This window comes from Chaetodon trifascialis, chromosome 6 (genome assembly GCF_039877785.1).
Source record: "Chaetodon trifascialis isolate fChaTrf1 chromosome 6, fChaTrf1.hap1, whole genome shotgun sequence".
NCBI classification, from domain to species: Eukaryota; Metazoa; Chordata; class Actinopteri; order Chaetodontiformes; family Chaetodontidae; genus Chaetodon; species Chaetodon trifascialis.
Window position 1 is genome coordinate 2,555,438 of NC_092061.1, and position 26,434 is coordinate 2,581,871.

The 26,434-nt window shown below is 43.9% G+C and overlaps 1 protein-coding gene across 1 annotated transcript in view; it reads left to right on the top strand.

Annotated features, from left to right (window-relative positions):
- LOC139333108 (transmembrane protein 132C) overlaps positions 1-26,434 on the top strand; it is a 123,317-nt gene that overhangs the window by 14,427 nt on the left and 82,456 nt on the right. Inside the window, exon 2 of the mRNA XM_070965386.1 lies at positions 13,075-13,963. Within this exon, the coding sequence (XP_070821487.1) occupies positions 13,075-13,963 (889 nt within the window). The remainder of the gene's footprint in view (positions 1-13,074; positions 13,964-26,434) is intronic.

Sequence of the window (26,434 nt, forward strand, 5' to 3'; positions counted from 1 at the left end):
TTTGTTGGCACAAGGTCATTTTTTTCAACCTTTCAACCTTCTGTGGAAAACAAAAGTGCAGTTTTCTTGACCACAGCGAAAGTGTTTTTGAAAGGCTAAATGCCAACAAATATGGATTGAAGCAGAATATTTCGCCGGATAAAAACATGCTGCGAACTTTGGAAATTATTGCATCTATCTGTTTCTAATAAATTCTGACTTTTGGACTTTGCAGCGCTCGAGTTATTGGAAATTGGATCACACCAGTCAGAAATAATCCTACGCAGCCACCACTGGAATCTAATTCCACAAATACTGTAATACTAATAATATTAGTCTAATCTTTATCTGCTGGGTTAAATACCAGCTTTAAACAGAATAAACAGCCAGGCTAAAAAAAGGCTGTGCAGCATGGATGTTGATTTAGAAGTGAAATGTCAGTGTTGTAACACCTGACCCCTCTCTCTGATGATGAAAATGTTATGAGCTAGAAGAGCACATGGTGCATATCTACAGCAACGAATACACATGTGCACAGACAAAATGATGCTAGCAGACTCTGTAGGTGCAGCTTGAGCTAAATGCTAATGTCAGCATGTTAGCATGCTAATGTGAGGGGACTCATTATTTTCACAGGTATTTGGTCATAAAAGAAAATACTGAACAAACTAAAATTTGATCTGAGACTCTGAGAATCACTGAAATCACCAGGATTCATCCTCTGGGCTCCATGAATGTCTGCACAACAATCCATCTTTTAGATTTAGGTGAGATATTTCACTAGATAAGTGGCCAGCAGGTGGTGCCAGGGGAGAAAATCAGCCGATCACTTGCGTCACTCTGAGGCATCATCTGGAGAACATGAACGTCTGTCCAGGAAATCAAACAGCTGATGAGATATTTCAATCTGGACAACATGGTGACCCACAGATGGACAGTGCCAGGGCACCATGGACTGTAGGTGTGGTGGCTCCAAGATTAGCACACACGCCTGTCATGTTGAAGCCTGCACACGGGGCTCTGCGCAGGTACTGCTTGTGTAAAGCTTTATCGTCATATTTTCAGTCATTTGTTGTTTTCAGATCTGGACAGCCTGAGTTATTTTAAGATAAGAAGTGAAGATGAATTCCAGCCCTGGCAGCCAAATTAGCTCGTTTCAAGCAGAAGGAAGGTCACATCTGAAATGTTCTCACTCAGGTTTGATAGAGCATTTGGTGGTGTGCAGAGACGGTTGCTGGGCAGCGACCTTTCTAATGCACCAAACTACCAAACTCACATTTTTATGACATGCAAGTTCGGCTACAGCTTCCAGGTTTGATTTTGTAAAAACACAAGTGCTTTGTGCTCTCAACAGCTGTGTCCTACTTCCACACTATGAAGGACCCAGGCCCTGCAGCAGTTACAGAAGACAAAAATAAGGCAAAATGAAAAATCATTTTACCATTTGATGTACTTTCATACACTAACGATGTTAGCCACGTTGAAATTTTGGAAATCTGAATTAACACATTTAAACTTGTGGAGACGTCTGAGCATCGTCCATTCGTCCACAACACCCCAGCAACAGATCAAGCAAATCCAGTGTGCGTGATGACATGTTTGACTTCATGCTGTAACTTTGTCACTGGGAATGCATTAAATACAGACAACTCGTATCAGAATTAGGGTGAGCTGTAGCAGCGGGAGGCAGATTACGTTGTTTGGCCACCAGCTGTCAGATCTCAGATTAGAGCTTCAAGCACTTGAATATACCAAGAATAGAGATGTTCAGAGCCATCCTTTGTTTGATGTGGACCCATGTGGTTACAAAGCAAAGCAAATTTTTTGTGTTTTATATCCGCATGAAAATAAGTTCAGCTGTTTTTAATAGCCACAAACAGCCAACAGCTGTTTTTCCTGAAGCATGGCGCTTCTGCTAGTATGTCTGTGAGTGACAGCTGAGCCAGACGGATTTCACAACTTAGCAGGAACTCTTCAGTGGCTCCACTAATTTTCCACCCGTCTCTTTGCTTTCAGCCTCTTTCTTCCTGAGCAGAATTTCTTGCTCAAGTTGAAAGGTTCGTTTCAAAAAGAGAAATCTTTGCCTCGGTTTGCGCCGCCTGGAGCGAAGCTACACCTGTTTCTCTCCGTTCACATCTTTTTTATTGACGTTGAATACGTTTGTACCGCCTCCAAATTTTGCTTGGCAATTCGTCTGAATGCACCAATCAGCTTCAAATGAAGACATCCACAGTGAGCACTTACAGTCTAATGGCACTGCAAGGTATTATCCAATCAAGGTCAATTATCAGCATGATCGTCGCGTATTCATTAGCAATGAACCGGAGGTCTGGCGCAGGAGAATACAGAGGAGAAAGCCAAAAGACCTCAGAGAAAAGCCGACACTACATTCACAAACACTGCATAGCCAAGACTCGCAGTGTGGCTGCATTTATGGGGATTCAGGCTTGTCAGGAGAGCTCCAGGCAGAATTTATCATCCTATATGTGGGTGACCTTGGGGAGAGGTTTACCAGTAGATTTGGGGAGGGAGCAGAGTTGGATAAGGAGGCACTTAAGCATGCAGAGACACTGTGCTACAGAACTCTTTCATTTACAAGCTCTGTTTTTCACACCTTGCTATAAATAAAGGGATTTGGGGGAAAATCTTCCCTCCGTACGATATAAACTGATTTAATTAACTTTTTCGGATTTTACGGCTATCATCCCCTGGTTCCTCAACAAACTCTCCACAGCCTCGCAAGTTTGGCTTTAAGAAATTCAAGGTAACAACAGTTTTCTGCGAGTTGACCACAGGTGAACTCTGCAGTTATATTCGCAGGAAGCGTTTTCACCGATGCGTCTTGACCCCAAGCGGACAAAAACATGTTTTGGCTCGATTCAGATTTTCATTATCCGAGGCCGCCACTTGTTCCTCACACTCATCAGAGAGGTACACTCCTTCATTTTCAAGCTGCAGAATCACAGACAGGGTCACCGTCCATAATCAATCTGCTCAGCTTGTCTTGAATATTCTCTCAGTTTGATTTTTCTTGGTTTCTTGATTTGGTGCAGTGTGAATGAGATTTTTCTGTGATCGCACTTAAAGAGCAGAAACTATGCCAGCTGAAGAACAAAGAGAAGTAATTACAGTAGCAGATTGGAATTTCTATTTTTCAGTGATACACTGATGATTATCAATTGTCATCTAATCCTCCACTATAATCCTGTTTGCTGTGTAATAATAATTTCTAACCTAACTGAGCTCCCATCAGTAGGTGGCCAATAAGTCCTGCTTGGATTTGTGTCCACTTGTCCCTCTGTGCTAACAGGGCTCACTCACCATTAAATGTCCCTCTGCACTCACAAAGAGGCCAACTGACTCTGCCCTGCGAATGCCTCTGTATTTAGCCTGATTTACGATATCATTTTGCAGTAAAGGCCAGTGTGAGGGGAAGAGATTCATTAAGGAGCCCGGTTTATGTTTTAGAGAAGTCCGGAGGGGCCACGGGAATACTGATTGGCACACAGATATGTGATTGTCTCATCCTCCCAACCCAAGCCAAAAGCTCTCAGCCCCTTTCCCCTCCAGCCATGTGCACTGGATGGCACAAGAGAGGTGTTGTTCTGGGCTCGCAGGATGCCCAGGGTTCTTGCCACTCAGTCTGCAGTCTCTTGCTGTGATAACACTGTTCCAGACGTATCAGGCCTCCCCGCAGCACCTGGAGGCCCTCCTCAGCATCCCTTAATGACATCCCCGCTGACCCTCCCAGCCGCTAACAGCAGCGCCTATTTGGGTTCATCTTTTCCATCCACAGCTTTACCAAATAGGCCAGCGGCACGGCATTGCAGTGTTTACTCTTCATCGGTCGATACTCTTTAATCCCCGAGATGATGCTTTCTCTCATGAACTCAAAATAGCTCTTCCTCCTCCCTGGTGAAGCCACAGGCCCATTACTCTTTATTAGCTCTTAGCGTCTTAAATGTGGCCATCCATTAGAGGCGAGGGAACAAACATCCCCAGCAGGTCCCTCAGTAGCCTGCCAGCACACACACACACACACACACACACACACACACACACACACACACACACACACACACACACACACACACACACACACTAATTTAAAGTGACCCTTAATCAAGAACAATTATTGTGCATTGAATTCAGCTCATCTGAAAGCTAAAGAAGAGTCACCTGTGTAGCATGTTTCCTTTGAAGACTCCCTAACTTTGCCCCCCCCAGTGACTTGTACTTATCAGCTAGGCGGCGTCCACAGACCTCTATCTGCCTGAATGATTTCTTTTCAATGGAGGCTGACGTGAAGTAATACCATACTGTGTCATGTATTGATTCTTTTTTCAGTCCCTCTTTCTTGAATTTCTTGGTGACTCAAAAGCATAAATCATTCACAAATGATCCTTGAAGGAAATATTGTAATTATTATTCTTGACGCATGGTCACAAATTCAATAGCCCTTATTAATTGAACATGGTGAGAAATATGATGTGGGTAATTCAATGGGACTAGAGAGCTTTCTCTCATCGCTCATGTTTAGGACTGTTCTGTTTGGCATTCACAGCAACGCTCGCAGTGATTCAGGGTCAGGATGAGGGTCAAAGGGAGTGTAATTGTAAACCTTGGCAAATAATGTTTCTCTGTCAGCTCTGCAACGTGCTTAGTTGTTTTCTGTTCTTAGAAAACCACATTTAGGCCACCGATGCTGGAAAAGGCTTTTGTATGTGAGATGATTGAAAGCTGACTGAAGAGAATCAGTCGCATTCGCCTTTTCTCTCATACTTTGCTTATTGTTGCTCACCGTCTGCTTTTTCCTATTGGGCTTTCTGTCCTTGTACCTTGTTTCCTGTCTGTCTTGGTGTGTGTGATGAAGCAGAAAGACAAGCAGCTGACCAGCCAGCCACCCAGGCAGCCATTCACTTCTGTGTCCACCCATATCATTACAGCCAGGAGTGGACAGCAGGAAAGCGTCCTCTCCTTCCCCGGTGTCCTCTATTGTAGCTGTTCATTTACTCAACCTGTGTGAGTGTGAAGGTTGCTCCTCGCTCTGCCAGTCCTATTCCAGCTCTACGTAGCCTAGCGTGGAGCCCTGGCGATAGGATGAGTGAGTCTGTATGAGGCTGGGTGCAGGAGGGGTGCTGCTTGGCTAGTTAACTGTCACCTGGGACCTGCCTTTCTCCCCCGCACACCTCGACACAGCTGTGTCTGACAGAAAAACGCCTGACTGGTAACCTCAGAAACTGGAAAGCTTAAATTGACTGCATGTGCAAGAGTGGAATCAGATATTTCGAAGTCACAGCCAAACTATATATTACCAAGGCTGCATGCTGTATAGCTGCATACTGCCTAAGGGCTGAAAGAGACTGCAAAGCTGTTAGAAATTAATCCAATGAGCCACAATTAAGTCTCTGTGTGATCATCTGTAGCTCACCTGTATTCACAGTAGTGTGTGGACACCTAACCTGAACCTGACAGGACCCGAACTCGCAGGTTTGGACAAATATGTAGAAATGATGTTCAGGTTTGGGTCACATCAGCCGGGCTAGCCTGCTTGATGTGGTGCTTTCAAGTGCTTTTAGTGAAAATATGATGCAAAAACTAAGAAACATGAAGGAGCTACTCTCTGTGCTGGGCTACGCCCTGTTCATTGCTGGGGTTTGTGACTACGCATGAACACAACACATGGTTAGTTCAGGTGGTGCACAGCCTTTTCATGTAGCCTGGGATGGACGACGTTACACCACATTTAATCAACATTGTGAGGCGTTTCTATTTAGCCATCAGCTGCATTCAAATCTGCAGGTGACAGGTGAAATCTGTAATTCTGTCATGTTTCGTGCCTGTAAACAAAATTTAATTATCTTACAGAAGCTTGAACCACTTTCAATCAATAATATCATGACATCCATCCGTCATAACTACTCTTAAACTTTTAGTGGCACAGAGCTCAGAGTCATTAGTCAGCTAATAGTCCTCTATTACTGAGTGCAGGCTAGCACCCAGCAACTGTAAGTGTCCATGTTTGTTATACGCATGCTTTTCAACATGAAAAGCATGCGTATGCCCCCCCGTGTCGGCTGCTGAGAATCTTCAATGCAGCAGTAATCATTTAGACTCCATACAAGCTGTTCTTGAACCATTTGGAGTGCACGGATGGTGAAACCACAGAAATGGAATATTTTCACATTTTCCCTACTGGTATATCCTCCAAAAATGTACTATATATTCATTATATATTCATCTACATCAACATTTTCATTTATATTAATGAAATCTACATTTTGGCCATCTATGTTTATATTTAAGGTATCTATACCTATATTTTGAACACATATCTTTACTGTGTTTATCACTTCACACTGTGGTTAATTTCCCTGTTAGCACTGAATTTCTTGGTTTGAGGTGACTGAGCCGTCAATAACATACTGAACTGGCATGTCAGCGTTTTGAGAATTTCATTGGCTATTCGAAATGTCACTCAGTTACGATTGGCTCTATTTAAGGCGGACCTTCTGTTCATCTTAGACTCTTATTGGCTTCTCTGGTTGCTGCTGAGTAACTGGAGACAAGATGGCGCCGTTTGTAAACATTTCCGTGAGTTGTAAGGGAAAAGACAAGCAGAATATGAGCTCGCGGCCTGCTAGTTTAAGAGGAGAAAACATCTCTCTCTGGATTTTTATCATGCTTTGGACTAAATATTTTGACAGCAGTGGATCGTCTGGACCTTCGTCGGTGTTACCCGACCGTTTCTATCCAAGTTTTATGTGTCACTCAGAGACATAGCGTTAAGTGGTGAGTTGCCTCAGTTTTAAAATTGTTTGTTTGCTGTTTGCTGTGGCTCCTGTTGTGATCACCTCTCAAAGTGGTTTGTATCAGCCGATTCACAATAATCTAGTTGTCTCACGGTGTGTAACCTGAGTATAAACGCGATCGTATTGTTTTTGTTAATAGACGGAGGAACAATAAAGAACAAAACGTTCTCATTTGGCCCAAAGACGGGTTGCTGGGATGTTAAGGGACACTAGCTTGAAGTCAGTTACACGGACTTTTCAGTGAGAACACAGGTGTGTGTGTGTGTGTGTGTGTGTGGCGCATCGCTGCTAGTAGCGTGTGTTGTTCCTATGGTCACGGCTAATGACACTGCTACAGAGCCTCTAATCTGCCCTAAAACACAGGTCCTCACGCTTTTATATTCAGTTGGCAGCCCCCTTACTTAAACCATTTCCCCGCGTGCCCGCTTATGTCCTGTCTGTCCGTTACACCCGGAAATGCGTCACAGCAGCAGCGCTTTTAGCTAAATGCTAACATTAGCATGCTAACGTGTTTACAGTGACAATGCTAACGTCGCTCAGCAGATGTTTTTACCATGTTGACCATTTTAGTTTAGCGTTTTGGCATGCTAACATTGCTAATTAGCACTGAACAGCTCCAGCTGACAGGTAGTTTGCCATAAGTCTTAAACAAATGAAATTTTTGACCTAGTGATGGCACTAGGTGAACTATGAAGGGATCAGCAGTTGTTACAATTTCTCCTGAGGGAGACATGAATATCTGTATCAGATGCCATGACAATCCATCCCATAATTTTTCAAGGCATTTCCCTCAAAACCACAAATTTCAATCTTGTGATGGCACTAAGGAAAAGGTCAGGGGATTACCGAAGTCAGGAGGGTGCATCATAGAGGAAAAGAGAGTGTCTGTACAAAAGCTCATGACAATCCGTCGAAGAGTTGTTGAGATATTTCAGTTTGGCCAACTGCCATCGATTATAGCCACTAATCTGTCGAAAATGACAGCAGCTATTTATGTGCAAACAAACAGTATTTTCATAATGCGCGTTCACCCCTAACATTTAATGAAGCGACCGCTCTTTGCTTGCTGGATGCTGCAATCAGTGAGAGGTCCTGAGAGCAGCTCCATGAAGAAAGCACAGTGTTTCCAGAGAGGGGGAAAAACCCCTTTGATTAAAGATTGGAAATGAAGAAAGAGATTTGAACATTTGAATTTATCTGCCTCAGCATAATGCTGCCGATGCTTTTACGATTTAATGCCACACAATAGGGAAATTTAATTATACATGATGTGGATCATAAAGTGTATGCTGAAATAGACATTTTTCTCACTTGAATTATAATTATTTTTCTTTCTGTGCCAACTCAAAGATGTACACCCCCACCCTCCTTATTGAATATGAACAGCAATTTTGGTATCTTAACATTCCTCATTAAAACTACAACAACTGACTGGTTGATCGTTAGAGAGCTGATGAAAGTGGAGAGCTGTTTATAGATTACTCTTCACTTGACTTTTGTTGCAACACGGCTCTGTCACACTTTCTGTATTCAACCCACAGACATGCTTTAACAAGCAGCACATTTTGGAAGTATTTACTGACCATCAGCAGCTAGCTTAGTCTCACTGACTGCATGCAGCGCTCCAGAGGTCCAGTTCTTACTCTCTGACCAAACCAGGTGATTCATGAATGGTGGCTTATAATTATTTTGGTAGCCAGTTACTGGGATCAGTAATTTAACTGTGCTGTAATGACTTGGTCAGAGGAGGTTCGTTTAACTTAGCTAATGCTAAACATAAAGCCTAGAGGCATGGATAAACAGCTAGCCCGGCCAAATAAGATAAGCTAAGATAAGCTAGGACTTTATTGATCCCACACCGGGGAAATCAAGTCGTTACAGCCAGCAAGTGTTAGAAAAAGCAAACAGTGGCACAAAAGGGTCAAGATAAAAAAAAAAACTGTGCAGGATGCAGAATTGAAAAACAACTCTGTATATGAACATTATGTACAGATGATAAAAATACTAAATGCCATAAGTAATGAAAAAATACACCTATATGTTTAAACAAATGAGATATAATATGATGATTATTGGGTTTAGGTGTTTATGTGTTGGTAAACCAGATTTGCTACCTGTTTCCTCCTGTTTCCTTTCTTTATGCTATGCTAGGCTAGCTGCTGGTTGTAGCTTTATAGCCTGTTTCCTGTGCAGACATGAGAGTGTTATTAATCCTCTCATCTAACTTTCGGCAAAGAGCAGATTTACCTTGAGATAATTCTGCTGCACGCTGTTGTTATGATGCTAACTCTGCTGATATACAATCCATACGTTGCATCCAGTGTGAAGTGCAAACTGGTCAAAGGGACGTTAGGACCAGAGTAAGTTCTGTAGAGGTCCTGAAATGAGGGACACTGGGTCTACCTGAGAAGCTGTAACCGTAACACTCAAATATTGTTGCGTCAGGTCCAGTCTCTGCTGCAAAGCTGGGAAATTGCCGGTGGGTTGAAAGCTGGTAAAAGTTGTAGGGGCCCCAGCTGGAGAGGGCCCACAAAAAAATGATTTTATTAACAGCAGTGCCGAGAGCAATATTCTCTCAGGGGGGTCCAGATATCTGAGCTACACCCCCGCTGCACAGAAAAACAAAGAAGTACTGGAGTTTGAAAAGTAGGTTTGTTGTGTGATTTTCAGTTTCTCCTCCCCAGAACAAAGCAGGGACTTACTCATCTTGAAATAGCTTCGTGTGAGTTATTAATTCCAATCCATAACGCAGGCTTGCTGATTCTGATTATGTTGGATCTGGGTTTGGAGATTTCCAGGCTTTATTTGGCTTCAGATAGGATTATTTTCCAGTTTATAAATTCAGTGTCAGTTTTCGTGCAGCGGCCATAAAGAAAAATAAACCTGCAGAGTGTTTGGAAGCACACTGAAACACACTGAAAATGTAGTCACCATTAAAGCTCCTTGGTTTGAATGGCTTTTTAAAAGTAAAGCATGCATTAAGGACATGTTTAAGATTAAATTCAGATGACTTCTGAGCCAAACGAACAGAAATGTAAACCTTGTTTATTCCTGATCCCGAGTGTCTGTAAATAATTATACTACCACTGTATGTTCTTGTACTTGTCACACCAGCAGTTTGGTGTAGACGTACCTAATTTGTGTTGGATTTTCCATTTTCTGTTTCATTTCCTCCTTTCCACTAGGATAGCTACTCATTTTATTAAGAGATGACTGCGCTTTTAGATTTTGTTTGTACATAAGTTGTGCCTCACCGCTTTGCTTTAAATAGAGTTCAAATATGTATTTTTTATAAGTCTGACGAAACCCTGTCGGTCTTGAACAAGGTCGTCTCATGCTGTTAGTCAATAGGTCGTCTTCTTGCTTTTGTGCTGTCGGTAGAGACTCAGTCATTTTGTGGTTTTTGTTCTTTCTGCTTTGCTGACATCAGATAATTATCAGAGCAGATATTTAACAAGGCGTCCATTCTTTTAGAATTACATTTTCTGGTAAGTTTGAATCACACTGAAAATAGTGGATATTTTGCTCCACATTAATAAGATATTTTTTGCACTGAAGTATATTTTTCATATCCAAAAACAATTACCATAGCCTCTTGTTGCTGCACATCTAAAATCTGTAGGTCAGTTAATGTAGCGGTGGTGGATCCAGTCAAACAGCTGTAACATGCATTTATTTCATGGTTTATTAATGAGCAGTGGATCTATGATCAGTGTGTGCGCTCTTTTCCTTCGTGTGCGTGTGTTTGTGAGCACATTTTGGTCCTTTATGTAAGCTTTGAAGACAGTAAATCACATTTCAGCACAGAGAATAAGGTGCACAGCGCTGCAGAGAGAGCACTTTGCTTTCACTTTACTTGAGACATTAGAGCTGAGCTGTGAGTGAGAGGAACATAACTACCCAGGGACCAGAGGATGACTTTGTTCCTGACTCTTCTGTCTTGCTGGACGATCCAGCTTTTCATTTGTCAGCAGTGCTGTGCCATGTGTACAACAATGCCTCTTGCCAACAAACAACACAACGCTCCTGCTTGTTCAGGAAAAATACAAATTGCTCTGTGGTTGTTCGCTGCTCAGAAGTCTGTGTTCCCTGTCGTAAAGACAAAGTCTGGAGCCGAGTGTTTACTCAGAAACAGATAGCTGATGCTGTAAATAGGGCTGATGCTGCACCGGGGTTGAGGGTTGGAGCCCGCTGCACCTCTGTATCCCTCTGTGGGATGGGAGTGCTGAGGTCAAAGGGGCTGCCATGAATCACAAATCCCCTTGTGATTTGTCAGCCGCCGGGACATTGATTCACTGATCAGAGGAGAGAAATCCTCCGGCAGCCGGCGTGAAGATGGGAGTAAGCTGAGGAAGTGCAATCACACGGCGGATTGCTCTTGAGAAGAAGTTCAAAGCCCACTGTGATTGTGATTAAAACAAAGGCGTCTGTGCTGTGAACTTGTTTTACATCAGAGGGCAAAACTGCACTTTACAGGCTTAATGGATTTACATTCATGTGTTCAGTTGATTTGACGAGCAGCCACACCAGTTGTCTGCACATCCACACACGATTAATAACGTCTCCTCCTTGTGCTGGGACGTTTACAGAGCAGTTCAGAATAGCTGGCAGAGGTGAGGAATACATGAGGCTAAACTGGGGTTCAGACTGGGACTGGACGGCCAGTATGGTACTGAAACCCAGATGGTTTGGATTTCAGAACACTTACTTTCATACCTAACTTTTAGAAATAACCAGACCCCCAAAGGCATCAAAAGTTTGACTTTTATTGCATTTCACTGGCTTTTGGTAATTTGATTAACTGAAAATTACACCACAATATTTCAATATTTCCCAACTGGTTTGGCTCAGTTTTCAGAGTTTCAGTGTACAAAACACACAATGGTGTAATCTTGATTTCAGCCTTGAAATCTCATGTGGCACATAAAATGAAAACATCTATAGCAGATTAGCTAATGCAGCACTAAATCCCCCCGATGGAGTCCACCCTGGTGGTGGTGGTGGTGGTGGTGGTGGTGGCGGTGGCTGATCACGGACTGATCTGCAAAGACCGGGCGATGATGGGGAGGTGGAGGGTGCAGCAGAACAGCAGTATGAAAGAATGAAGGCAGACGGAGACTCATGTTTAAAAAGACAGCAGGATGTCGATTGGCTAACGATGAAGGCGTCGCTGTGTTACTGGACAGCTGTGACCAGCTGATGAGAACAGCTGATATCTTAATCGACAGCACCAGACAATGACAGCAATGAGTGAACATCGTGAGAGGAGTGAATGTAGGATGGAATAAGCTGCAGGCCCGAGCGTGCGAAGGAACAGTCTGACTGACTGAGCTTTTGATGGAGCGTCATTATTTGGAAAAAAGAAAAGTAAATATAGATGATGGAGTCTACGGTCTGACGACACTGCACTCGATCTGAATTCAAGGCACAGCATGTGATTTAGAGATCTGAATGTTGTTGATGTCATGTCAGCGTGTTGTTTAAAGGTAAGACTGTGGCAGGTCCTGCATCGTGTTGCCGTGTCTTGCCTTGTGTGAACATTCTTCATTCTAGTTTACATTTTTCTCACATGCCTATGGCTAAATATACTTCTGCCTCATGCAGTTAGGAGAACGTGTTGTGCACACGGTGCCCAGAGGGTGAGGACTCAAACGAGGCTCCACAGGACACGTTTACTCTCAGGCATCCTAACAACACCGTGGTTTCAGTACACAGCCTGATGACATTAAATTATTACACTTGTCAGGCAGTCCAACACTCAAAACTATTGCATTTTGAATGATATGGCAGCAAATGAGTGGCTGGAGCCAGTGCACACACTTCATTGATTGTAAGAATCACAGCTGATTAGTTTGTGATTGATTGATTGTTCCAGCTCCGTTTCAGTCGCAGTAATCGTTCCAGATGTCTGAGTCTTCTTTTTGTCCTGTTTTCTACTTATAAGGCACAGGAACAGAACACAGTTAAACACTCATCTGAACCACTGTCACAATCAGATGTCCTCTGCCAGCAGCACACAGTGCTTTGAGTGAGGCAGAGATTGTAAATGTCAGAAAAACATCCAAAATGAATGGGAACACAAAGCTAACAGTGCAGCGGCTGGCAAACCCACCAGAGTGGAACATAAAGAGAGAGCGTGTTGTTTCTTTACTTCTTCAAATGGCTGTCACTCACAAGTAACTTATGGTTTTGTTTAGTCTTTACACTAAGTGCTTTATGGCAGGAGAAAAAGTCACGAGGTGGTGAACTTTCCCTGACTCAGCTCTTCTCTTCTGTCTTTTAGTAGCCGACTGTCGAGTCTTGGAGGGATTGCAGAGATATTCCTCCATCTCCACGTACCTGCCCGTCAACTACCAGGTGCTCAATGCTGACTTGGCGTTCTTCCTGAAGGAAGCCAACCAGGACTTCATGAGGAACTCTAGCCTGATGTCGCGGACTGAGCCCTTCTTCATCTACCAGGCCAGAAGTTTGCCCTCAGTGAACGCTAGCTATGGGCCTCTCTCTTTGGAGCAGCCCGTCCCCTTAGAGCTGCTGCAGAGCCCGGGGACATTTCCTGCCTCCTCCGTTTTTACCTTCAACTGGAAGGTGCAGACCTTTATTATGAATACCAGGATTCACTTGGCCAAGCCCAGAGTCCAGGTGCTGTTTTATATCGCAGGCAGGGACTGGGACGACTACAGCGCCATCGACAAGCTGCCCTGCGTGCACATGTTTGCTTTCCACGAGACCCAGGAGGTGCGTGGCACTTGCCAGCTGAAGGGGGAGCTGGGGCTGTGTGTGGCCGAGCTGGAGCCCCTGGCCAGCTGGTTCAGCCCACCCAGCGTCGTGCCAGGGCGCCAGAGGAATCTCGAGGTGTCAGAGGGCACGCCGGTGGAGCTCTACTACATGCTGCAGTCCACAGAAGCAGGGGAGTGCCACTCAGAGGAGGCCAGGAAGGACAACTTCATGCGCTCAAGCCAGGAAGGGCTGTTTGGTTCTTATACCTCCACACCGCTGAGGAGGATCGGCGGCGTGAGGCTGTACCAGAACCCTAACCCACCACCCCTCGCTGAGCACAGGCTGGATAATAACTTCATGGTCATGGTGCCGGCCACACCCATGAGACAGAGGGAGACCGTCTCGGCTTTCATCAGTGTGTCGGCCTACTCTCCCGTGGAGATGTTTACTCTCAGGTAGGCATGCGTTTCTTTTCTTCTCTGATGTGTTTGCCTGCAGACTTTCACTCTCAAACTTTGAAATTCTGCAGCCAGTATTCCTTCTTTCTTTTAAGATTTCAGCAGGTTTCACACTGAGGTTGTCTTTAAATATGTCCACACTGAAATGAAGCTAAATCTCTTCCTCGTTCTCCTCTTTCTGTTGGCAAACACTGAAAGTCACTGTGGTCACCGTGCTCGATCTCAGAAGGTTAAACCTCCGATCTGTCCCGTCCTGCTCTCCATGCTCTCAGATTTTCTCTCATTATGACCAAACGTACACTTCAGTCGTCTTCATTAACAACTGAATGAATATAAGACAATTATTTGAGGGCGACTTGTCAACCAAGGTAAACAGTAATCCTTGTGCTGCTGCACTGAGACAGTTGAGCAAATCAGTATTGATCGTGAAGTCGCCTGACAACAAAGATGTAAACACAGGCTAACGACAGCAGTTCTCTGGTGTGATTGGCTTCACTTCTGCACATCTTCAGCACATGTCCACATCTGTGCAGGCGTGTCATCAGTTTGCAAAAGCAGTCTTTATCATATTCAGACATGCAGAGGATGATCATCCTGCATTTCCTATCACAAATGACAACAACAACAATATGACTATTATCATCAGCAACAATAAGAGTAATGATGAGGAAGAACAACCTTTCATACATGCACCGAGAGCTTCGCATGGAAAAGACAAAGAGCGAACATAAAAGATAGAAAATGAATGTGAAATAAGATGGAAGATTCCCTGATATCTGTAGGCAGTGTGTTCACAGCTTTGGGCCTTAATTGACAAAGCCTGCATTCACTTCAGGCGGCCGCTGGAAGCCTCCAGTAAACCAGCAGCAGGTGATCGCAGTGTTCTTGAAAGCTAATAGTGAGCAGGGGATTTAGTGATTTAGCTTTGTCCTCGTCCATTAGAGGCTTTGTGCACAAGAAAGAGGACCTTCAAATGAGTTCTAAATGTTACAGGAAGCCGGCGCAGAGCAGCTAAAACGGGACTGATGGCGTCACCGTTGTTTATGCAGGAGGATGTGTTGAACCATCCAAACGCATGGACTGATAATTATCTTCAGATTTTTTATTTGGTGTGTTGTGTAGTTTTTTTTACACTCTGGCATGTGACAGAATTTCTACACTGAAGGTTTTGTGTTGCTTAAACACGATGTAATGTGTTACTTGGTGAGCTTTGGAGGTGCTGATCGTTACCTTTGGATAGTCAGGCTAGCTGTTAGCTGCTTCCTCCAGTGCTAATGTTCAGCGAGCTGCAGCTGCATATTTACCTCACAAACAAGAGTGGCATCAGTCTTCCTTTTAACTCTTGGCAAGAAAGTAAATGAGCATATTATTCTGTTCCTGTAATGTTTGTTGAGGCTGAAACGACGGTTATCATGCAACGTGAGAATACACGACTTGTGTTACACGTCACAGTATATCCAGCTCACACAAGTTCTGGTTTTATGGGTTTAGTACATTTTTAATTAACTTCATACTAATTAGACTGTAAAGTTATTTTCCTGTTTTAATTTTGAGACATTAAACATCATAAGCAGTCAGGTTACCAAGCATTTCTTCAGAGTGAAGCAGACAAAGAGCGGAGTTATCTGTGGAAGTAGCTTTACTCTGCGAAGCGGTTGATAGGTACTAATTACAGGCAGCAGACGAGACAAAATGATTTAGATAATTAAAATGCAATTCGAATGAAGATGTCATTAATTAAACTGCGTGTCCATTAGTGTAATGACTGAAGCTGATCTTAATCACGCTGGTTTGGAGCATTCATAAGCCTTCAGAGACGCTGCAGCGAGGGGTCAATCCAGCCTGTTTGAATGGAGCGAGCTCAGTGCTGAATGGAGGCTTTTTTGCGCTCAGGCAAAGTAAAAGCATTTACAATGAAGCATTAATGTTTATATAAAGCTTTTTCCAGTTGTTTGCTAATGAAGATCATTTACTCAGCCTAAAAGACACACCGAGTGGGCTTTAGGCTGAGGATCGGAGCCAAGGCAAACAAGTGCACAATAGCTGCGAAGTCTTAACAAGCCACACTGACTCTCCACACGCGTGTCCTTCCTCTGTTTGCTTTAATTATCAAATCGCTATTCTGAAGTCACCAGGCATTAAAACTTTCTGTTTTTCAGAATGGAAAAACTGTGAGAGATGTCTTTCATGAGTGAGACGAGCAGGCCAGGCTGGCTGCAGAGGCAATGCCTGTGGTGTTTTTACTTGGCAGTGGCGTGCGTGGCGGGCGCAGGTTGGCCATCTGAGAGCCACAGATATGGAAAGGCCTCTGTGTGGTCCTAGGTGATAAGGCTGTCCTCATACATGCATTTGTTAGGACGCTTAATCACCGGAGCGAGGAGACTTTGATCTCTATATTCACAGCATCATTATCATCTGTGCACGACGCACTTCTGTGTCGGCCATTGTTGGCTGTGCAGCCCTGAATGCAGGATGAGCTCATGATCCTGTGAAATCTGTCAAACAGGCCGTCTGCTACTTTACTTTTAAATGTGTTTTAGATCCCAAAATCCAAGTCCAAGTCTGTCATATTCCCTTCTTTTAGTTTTAGCCCTCGTTCAGCGCGAGCACGGCAGCAACATCTGGATTGGATTCCTGGAAATGGCGAATTTAAAAGGAAATTAAAATGGCCACCATCAGTGATTCTTTCCTCTTCCCCATTTCAGTTTTCACCTGCGTGTCCTCCATTATGCTGAAAGGCTCATGCTGCGATAGATATTATGCAAAGAAAGCTAATTTCACATACTTTTAAAAGCCAATCATCCGGCCAGTTTGTTGCTTTGTGGATGCCCAGCGTGGTGCGCCTTGCAGAGGTATTTCTGTCTCGACGTGCTACTTTTAATTTGGTGGACTGGGATTTGGTTCGACCTCCCCTGTGCTGATAGGCATTCAGAAGAGGAAGCGTGACTCACGTTACTGTAGCCCATTGTGGCCACTTTCAGAGGGATTTTGGAGCCGAGTGTTTCATAGTTGCTACTTTTAGTCACTCATGAATCATCCAGACATACGAGCATGTTCGTGTCTCCTGCTCCCTCTCTATTGACAAGTCACCGTCCACTGGAGACAAGTGAATCAGATGTGAGCTGAAAGAGAAAGCTGAGTGATTACAGTAAAAGACTGCTGCATTTGTGGGTCATAAAGTCTACATTTACCTTTTTAAAGGTGCATCTCCATCGTCTGCACGCCGAGATGTAGCGCTCCAGTTCAGAGGCCCTGATAGGATGAGGCACTTTGGACTTGGAGTGTCCATCAGGATCTTTCAAAGCTTAATTTGATGATACAAGCTACCTTTTATTTCACTCTGAGTGACTGTGCTGAGTTTGAGAGCACGCATTATCCCGTTCCCTTGAGTTTTGATTGGCCGCTGGATGGAAACCAGATGTCCTTGGACAGCGCTGTCATTGATTATGAGCATTTTTGCAAAAATATGAGGTTCAGGTTGCAGGAGCACATGAGCTCTCCGTTCAGAATCCAGACTAATGCGTCTCTATGTGGAGAGACAGACGGGACTGTTTGAGACAGTAACATGATAATGTATTTTAAACCTGTTTATCCTCCTGAGTTGTTGTTGTTTTCTTGTTGTGTGGCTCCCTGTAGAGAGAGCGTCCTCAGTACTTTATTTGCATACAGCACACAGCATCTTTAAAGTCTAGACATCACTAACACCTGTTTTCATTAAAGAGCGCAGGTGTGCTGCGGCTGATCGTGCAGTTACTCTTTGATAATAACAAAATATCCCGATCAATGCGTTATTAGTGATTATCACTTCAAACAGGGAGCAGCATGTTAAAGTGATGATGCAGTGACAAATACAGCAGCGTATGGAAGCTAAAGGCACCAACAGTGATCTTATAAGCAACTAAACTGAGACGTTTAACCGCTGCTGAGTACTTAATGGAGAACACTTTAATTTACAGCACTGAAATATTTTATTTTGAAAACCGTCGGGGTCATTTTATGTGCTTTGAATTCCCCTCATGGTAATTTTAAGTGGTCCAATCTTCTTTTATTTTTCCATGTGCATGTTCACAGATTCAACTCGTCAGGTGAAAGACAACATGAGAAATTCAAACTTTAATGTCCGACTCCAAAGATCCAGATGAGATGCTCCTTCCTCTTGAATTCTGGGCAGGTTATGTGTTTGACGCATCACCTGATCAATCACAGAACCCGTCGGCTGTTGTATGGAGACGATTCAGCCTCTGGGGGGCAACAGCCAATGATTTGGGACTTCCGGTGATGTCAGTGGAAATCCAGATATCTCAGCCAAACTTTGTCATGCGTGCACAGCTCAGTGTTTACAGTCCAATCAGCACCTGAAGACGACATTTGGGTAATCCCTGCAAACAGACATCTGCACAGATGACAGCCGATGGGTCCTGAGATTGCATTTCAGCCTGTAAACAGACTGTTTACCTGCAGTAAAGCAGCTCAAACATGATTGGTCAATACCTCTCAGACTACAAAGTGACTACGAAATGTCCTTTGCCCACAGATTGTGCGTTCATATTCAGATTTCTGTTTGTGGAAACTGTAAGATGACAGGACGAGGTCGATCCCTGCTGATCCTGATGTCCAAGCTTATCTTGAATTATAGCGCCTGAATTAATCAGTGCTAATGTTTTTTGGGACACCTCGTGCTGTAATGTGACCGTCATATACTCACTAAAACTTAGGAGCTATCATCTGTTGGAAAACCGTAAAAACTCAAAAGGAATAAGACAGGCAGGAAGCGCAGTAATGCCGTTACGCCGTCATGGAGTTAATTGATATTTCATGACATTTTCAACAAGCTTACACATCCTGCAGTCATTTTCTTACTGGTGGTGATTTGCCAGCTGTGCTGGGAATTAATATACATAACATCTCCGGAAGGGTTTAAAATGTCTTTCCAAATGTCAAAGGACATCATCAAAATCAGAATTATTATGAACAAGGCAGGATTAGGCGAGATTAGCTCTTTGATAGCAGTGTACTCCTTTGCTGTTCTCCGTCTTTGATTCCTCCCTGCTTTGTTGTGCTGGATGAGACACAGTATCACATCATAGTCTACTGTAGAGCTGTTTCATCATGAGCAGGAGTTACTCCTTGTAATGTCTTCAAAGACGTTTCTGCACACCAGCACATTGGGCTCTGTTGCAGGGGAGCCGAGCGAAGGAAGAGGCTCTGAGGGCTTTAAGGCCATTAAATGTAATATCCAGTAATGTATAAGTCAGACTCATTATCATAATATGTTTTGTGGTATCACAAAGTAATTTAGATTGTTGTGTGTTGATAATTAAGCATTATTAGATGATTTGTATGCAAATCAAATGCAATGATGGGAGTGTTTTAAAGGATATTTTCCTCCTGCAGTCTCTGTGGTACAAAGAAAAACCCAGAGCACAAAGGAAATTGCTCTTTTTTCTGTGTTGGTGGTTGGTGGTGTGTGAGTAACAGTACAGTGAGGGTCAGTGTGCTGGTTGTCTGGCTGTGCTCAGCCACCGGTTTAACCGTAGATTAGCTGTTTATGGAACGCATTTCATGAGTCTTTCCACCTTTTTTCTATCGTTGTCTTTGGCTTATGTTGCATTTCTTGTCTTTTTGATGCTGTGTTTTGGGTTTATTGCCTTTTTTTATTGAGGCTGGTTTTTGTGTTGACTCCAGGAAGACGAGCAACCGCTTTGTGGAAGCCAATGAGGATCCAAAGAGAACGTTTCATGGGAGCAATGTTCTCCTTAAAACACTGTATTACCTGCAGTGCAACTCAATTGCCAACTGTTGAGTTGGAGATTCAGGTGTGTGTTGGCTACAGAGGCCTGTTAAACTCACCTCTAACTCCAAACCTCCAGACTTTCTTCAGCTTTAAACGTGTGTTCTTCGTCCCCGGCCCCTCCAGGGATGACCCTTGAGGACATTTGTCACATTTCATGCAGCTTGTGTTTTGCGAATCTGTGAGTCCGGACAGTGGAAACGTATCGCGCTTTATGTTACTTTTAATCTTTTCCTGTACAATAATAAGAAGGAAGATGAAAATGACATGAAAGCTCCCCCTAAAAAAAAGCTTTATGCAGATTTTTCCACAGAAATAGAAACTGACTTTGACACCAGTTCCCTTTAACAGTTTCTTTAAATCCTCCCCAAACTGCAGCATTTAAATATGTCAGAGTAATACAACATGCTGCTGCAGCCTGTTTGCCATTAATAACTAAAAGAGGCAAAGCATAAAGAATTCAACATAGTTTGCCCCATTTTAAATAATAAATACAATATTTGTCGCCCACGCACAGTAACACACATCAGACCTGAAAGAACGAGCTAAAAGATTCACAGCAAACTTTACAAAATGAAAAATATTCTAAATAAAGAGCTGCTAATTAACGACTGGATGAGTGAACTGGGCGCAGGTGGCAGCTCTTTGGCACGACCGCTGCAGTGTTTTTGTCCATTCGATGAAATAAAATAAGTATGATTTAGATGAGATGATGATGTGTTTAATGTGTGAGGTCAGTCAGTCTGGAAGGTTAGAAACTGTCAGACTGTTAGCAGCCACCACCCATCACGTCCTTTGACGCACACTCAGCTTTATCAATACAAAATCTGAACGTTACTGATCGAGTTAATCATCGGTGTGTTGCTGCTGAGAGTCTCGTCTCTGATTGGGCTTTCAAGGGCTTTGACTTGAGAGTGACTTTACAGTCAGAGCGTCTCTCAAAAGTCTGTGTTTGATGAAGCTGCCATTGGCCAGGGGGGTTCACGGCCACCTGGATACCCCAGATGGCCCCCCTCATGAGCTGCATATGCATGTTACTCTGATAGTTTAGATTAGGTGCTGCTCATTTCAATCAATGATGTGTGTTTCTCATGGTAGTTCATGTCAAAGAGAAGCACAAACACAAACCCGGCCAGCAGCCTCCCCCGGCGGCCCAGAGGCCCCGTCTGGACCCCCGTGAAAGATCTCTGGGAGCGGCACTTTTTGCTCACTCGGGCGTCCTTTGCTTTGACCTGGAAAGGCATTGAAATGGGAAAGATTGGAACAAAAGTGGATGCAATGACACAAAATTCTGTGTTCGGATGTAATAACTGTTATTGGCGTACTTTGATCTACGTTTTGTAAGAGTGTGTGTGTGTGTGTGTGTGTGTGTGTGTGTGTGTGTGTGTGTGTGTGTGTGTGTGTGTGTGTGTGTGTGTGTGTGTGTGTGTGTGTGTGTGTGTGTGTGTGTGCTGTGAAAGGATGTGGAAGCTGAACTATTATGCTTGTGTTCTGTGTGTGTGTGTGATGCAGGTGTGTGGCACACGCAGGTGTGTTGTGTGTACGTGTGTCTGACTGTTTCGGCTGATGCGTTCGCCAGCCGCCGCTCGTCTGCACGCAGTTTGTTTAATCGGCCGCCTCCCGTGGAGAACATTCCACCAAACATTTGTTTGCAAACAGATTTCAATAAATGCGTCCCATCCTGCGTGCACGTGTGTCTGTGTGTGCATGGGAGTGTTTGTTTGTGTGTACACAGAGGTGTTTGTGCACGCGTGCTGACACGTCTGAGCGCCGCTCGCACCGCGAATACCAAAAGTACCGAGTGAGCGAGTGTGATGGGATCAGTTTGCCTCGTCTTTAAAAGGCAGTGCATCAGTGAACAAATGATCAAGCATTATGCTTCATTATGTGTGCTGATGGACAACACTGACTAATATATGCAGGAAGCTGTGGCGTAAATATCAGCAGGGGCGGACAGAAAAGAAGAGATTGATTCTCCTGAACAGGTGCAGGTTCAGTCCACAGCACCGTATACAACTCAAACACAGCACAAACATCAGGTGGACATGTTTTAGTTAAGTTTTATCCACAAGTACTTTCTCATTATTTTGGCCCACTTGCACTAAAAAACAAATCTAAAAATGGAAAATAACTTGTACTTTGACTAATTCATTCACCCGTACTTTCAGCACTCTACCCTCCCCTGCTGCACGCGGCGGCCATGATGAAGAGCCCTTTTCGATTGGTCCACCTGAGGCTCACATCAGCTTCACGTTAGCTCTGCGCTGCGTGGACTGTGGGCTTTGGCCTCCGTTTGAGGCTCCAGACTGGAGAGCAGGCTCATTACAGCGACCCAACGTTCAGTGCACACGTGGCATGTGAGGGTCGTATTAAGACAGACCTAAAAACATCCAAATGTTCACGTTTCATGTTCGAGTCCCGGCTCAGTGTCAGGAATCCTCACACTGTCCTCCCTCTTATCCACTACGGAGGCTCACATGGGACAGTAGTCATTCACACAGCTGGCAGATCAGTGTCAGGGATACGTCTTCCTCTTCGTATTCATTTGCACGTCAACACTTTCCTCTGAATCGACATCCTGCAAACTCGCTGTGGCCTTCGGCCGACAGAACGCTGAGCTGGAAGCAGCTGATTCAGCTTTAAGCTCGAAGCTGCTGACCACTAATGGCTTGAGACAAAAGTCCAATGAAACTAATCCTTCATAGAAACAAATGAGTAACTGGTTTCTCAGGTTGAGAAATGGACAACAACACAAATGGTAGCTGGCTGAAGCCAAGTGGGAGACCTCCACCCGCCCCCCCCGCACAGAAGACCGTGGCACACAGATCAGCTCGGCGGTCACATATTCATATCCGATTCATTACAGCGCAATCTCATTTGAAAGCCGTCGTCGCTGGCTATAAACAGGCACTGAATCAGCAGCCACTGGGGTGCTTCTGCAGGGAGAGTGTGTGATGAAAGACTAAGAAAATGCCTTGTCATTTATTGGCAGGCAGTGAGGCCATAAGCCATTTTCCTAAAACAGCTCCTCCATTTGAAAGTGGAAGAAAGAAGCACTCCGGGGACCAGATATAGATGATTAAGGCTAAACGTATCTGAGAGAGCGGCTTCAAATACGCATTAAATAAATCTTGTCAGATGTCTCCCAGTCATTATGAATAATATCTTTGTAGTTTGTTTATATTTAGTCTTTGAGAGGTTGCAGTGTGATTTGGCAACCTGCAGCCGATTGCATTTCCATAACAAACTGTCCTCTTTAAAGAGGCTAATGGTGTCGGTGGCAGACTCTCCGAAGCCCTCTTGGATGCAATAATACACACACCTTAAAAAAAACAAAAACATACAGCACTGTAAACGTTTAGGAGCTCTTTATTTTTTATGCAGTAAGGAGTCTCCTCTCATTTTCATGACGGTGTCAAACGTTGACGTCTCGTATGCTGAGCTTGCCGATTTAGCTTTGTCCCATTATGTCTGCTACGTTTTTATTAGCTGGGAGAGCGTGTGGCCTTGCCAGCGGCAGACTGGGGTCCTGTTAACAAACACTGCTGCCAGCAGCTGGCTGCACACAGCGGCTGCAGTGCTGTAGCAGAGTGCTGCATCGCTCCCACATCGAGCCCCCATTGTTCCCGCACGGCTCCGTGGGGGGTCCCATCATCTGCCCGGGCTCCGTCTATTCGCCGTCGTAGTGAAAACACAGCATTGTACACCCAGGAATAGCATTCATATATAATTAGACAGCAGCACAGATACGCTGCTGACTTACTGGAGCAGCGTATGTGAATTCTGCTTCGGCTTCTTGGTCACATTACAGTGAAAGTGTGCGTTTGTCCGACCACTTCAGTGCACAGTAAAACCTCTTAATTAAAAGAAAGACTCACAAATGTCCAAATGCTACAATGTATAAAGAAATATGTTACAATTAAAAAGGCAGAAAATGCATAGGGATGTTTCAGTGGATGCTGTTTTCAGGAAACACTGTATCATATCCGAATCTGCTCTGCTGCGTGCGTGTGCGTGTGTGCGCACCCTGCAGCACTTCATGTGTGTATTCTGGAGTGGGTCACATTGTGTTGCCTGTGGGAGTCGCCATTGATCTCTGATACTGAAGTGGCCACTGAGGACAGTTGTGAACGAGCCACACGTGACGGTTAAAACGTGGAGGCGTGTTGCTTTCTGTTCACTTCCTCGACCTCATCGTCTTCAGAAATATCTTATTGTCGTTCTGTTTGTGACGAGGTGGAGGGGGAGGGTCCCACGGGCCGACGGGCCGGTCATCATCTGTGTGCTGTCGGTGTGGAATTAGACAAGAAACATCAGATCTGAGGGTGAAGATACAACCTGTCTCACTTGTCTTGTCCGCTGTGATGATGACTTTTATACAAAATATATCTAGAATAAAACCTCTTTCTGTGCTCAAAATGTCCCATTGCCTCTTAAGAAAGAGACAGAAATGTCCCCCCATTTCATCCATCCTGGATTTCAGCAGCGACCTGAACATTGTCCACTTTCACCACCAGTCATCCAGATTTACCTCCCAGCCATTCGCCTGTGTTTGATGCACTCATTCTGTTTGTGACCACACTGACCGACTGTTACAGGTAAGATTAGCATGCTAATTGAATGTTGCCGAATATTAAACGCGCTGATTCTCATAATCGGATATCCTTCTGGAAGGCTAATCGAGGCCGTGCTCTCACTTCTGATGAATACATTGATGGTGCGGAGCCTCAGATATCACAATACATTTCCCGCTCTCTACATTATACATGCAGCGGTAATTATTTCTGTGTAGAATGACTGAATTAAATTATAATAATTCTTATTATTCAGTGCTAATTAAAGGGTCATCTTATTCAGTCCCCTGTCTTTTACTTACCCTTTCCTTTGCGCCTCTCCTTTTATTCCTTGCTAAGCACAAACACGATCAAAGCCTTTTTCTGATAATTAACTGCAGTTTGAAGCTCGGCTCTGTTACATTTAGGGAGTTTTGTGGATTGTTCCAGGCCTGATTTAAGCGTATATATATAGCTGTCGTTTCAAATAAACGGTGATTTATTTGTTGTCATAGATTAGCATTCTTAAATAAATGATTGAAATAGTTTTAGATACTTCTGGTTTGGTTTGATCCACTCGTCCATGGTCATATGCATTATGTATCACAGCACAGTGTAGGGCAAAGCGGAGGAGGAGAGGAGAGGCTAATTAGATTTTTTAAAAATGATCTAAAGCATCCGTCAGTCAGTCACCCTCACAGCTCCCTGCAAACACATTATGTCACGCAGGCTACACTGAAACCTCGACCTTTGGCTCAGTTTTATTGTATCGTCCATCTGATCTTGAATGCTCAGCTTATTAGCAGTCGGGAGGTACAGAGATTTGATTTAATGCTGTTTCTCAGAGAGAACACAGTGAGACCAAATGAATGATTTCACCATTCATTTTCATGGACTTAAACGCGCCTTTGTAACCCTTTAATTGGCACTCTAACTGGTTGTGTTCATCTTCTGTGACACTTGTAGCCAATTGTTCACTGACGGTGGCTAATTAACACTGTTAGGAGTATTTTTGCTGTTGTGGGAAGTAAATAAAGAAGTACTCTGCAGTTAGAGACATTGATTCTCAAGGGATCTCTCAGTGCACTGTTCTCCTGACATCCAGATAAGAACAGACGTAAGAGGATTAGCTTTGCACCGCAGATGACTGTAATCAAATTTATCAGATAGTAGATTAAGACTTGAAAGACACAGGATGACATTTTTATGATTTTTTTTTTTCTCCCTCTAGATGCCCAAATCCCCAAAAGCTGCCAGGACAGTCTGTCCTTAAAGGGATGGCTGGAGGCAGATGAGATGATCAATAGCAATCTTATTTTTTAATGTAAATAAGCAGCTAGAGCTCCTGTAGGTGCAGCACGCTTAGCTTAGCTTAGCTTAGCAGAGTACAAAGACTGGAACCTGAACAAAGATAATGAAATCAGCACCTCGAAAGCTCACAAATGAGCGGATCACATCTCCTTCAGTTAATGTTCCAGCAGGAGAAACTACGACGGCCACTAAAAGCACGACAGACCCCCTTCAGAGCCAGCGTTTGGTTTATCCCCTCTGGGCTGCTGCAAACACAGCAGTGCAGTATGAGAAAGAGCTCATTCAAGACACAGCACTTCTTATTTTCAGGTGATTATATGATAAAGAAAACAAAGTTATTAATACAATATTCCATTTCTGCCAGTAGCTCCTGCACATTGGACCTTTTAGCTGAAGCTTAAACACAACACATAAAGGTTTTGTAGGTAGTTATGGGTCAGACTACTTCCTGGTGGGGCACAGCGACTTCTTGAAATCTTTGGTTTTTGTGCAGATTAAACAGATGAGATGTAACGTGTTTTAAAATGCTTGTAGGCAGATTTTCTTACATCGTTGACATTGTTGAGCCAGGCTACCTGTTTCGTCTTTATGCTAAGCTAAGCTAAACCGCTCAGCTACCGCCCAGCAGGTGGCATCATCTCCTTTAACTCAAGCACTTCTGAAAATGTTGAACTGCTCCTTCAAGCGCAGCTAATTTCAGTAATATGAACATCAGAGCAGACAAAATGACCAAGAGAAGAACTTTTGAAGAAGCCTTTCTTGTAAATAGCGTCCAGAAGAAGTTGCACATTTGTTTACTGTCCATCTGCTGAT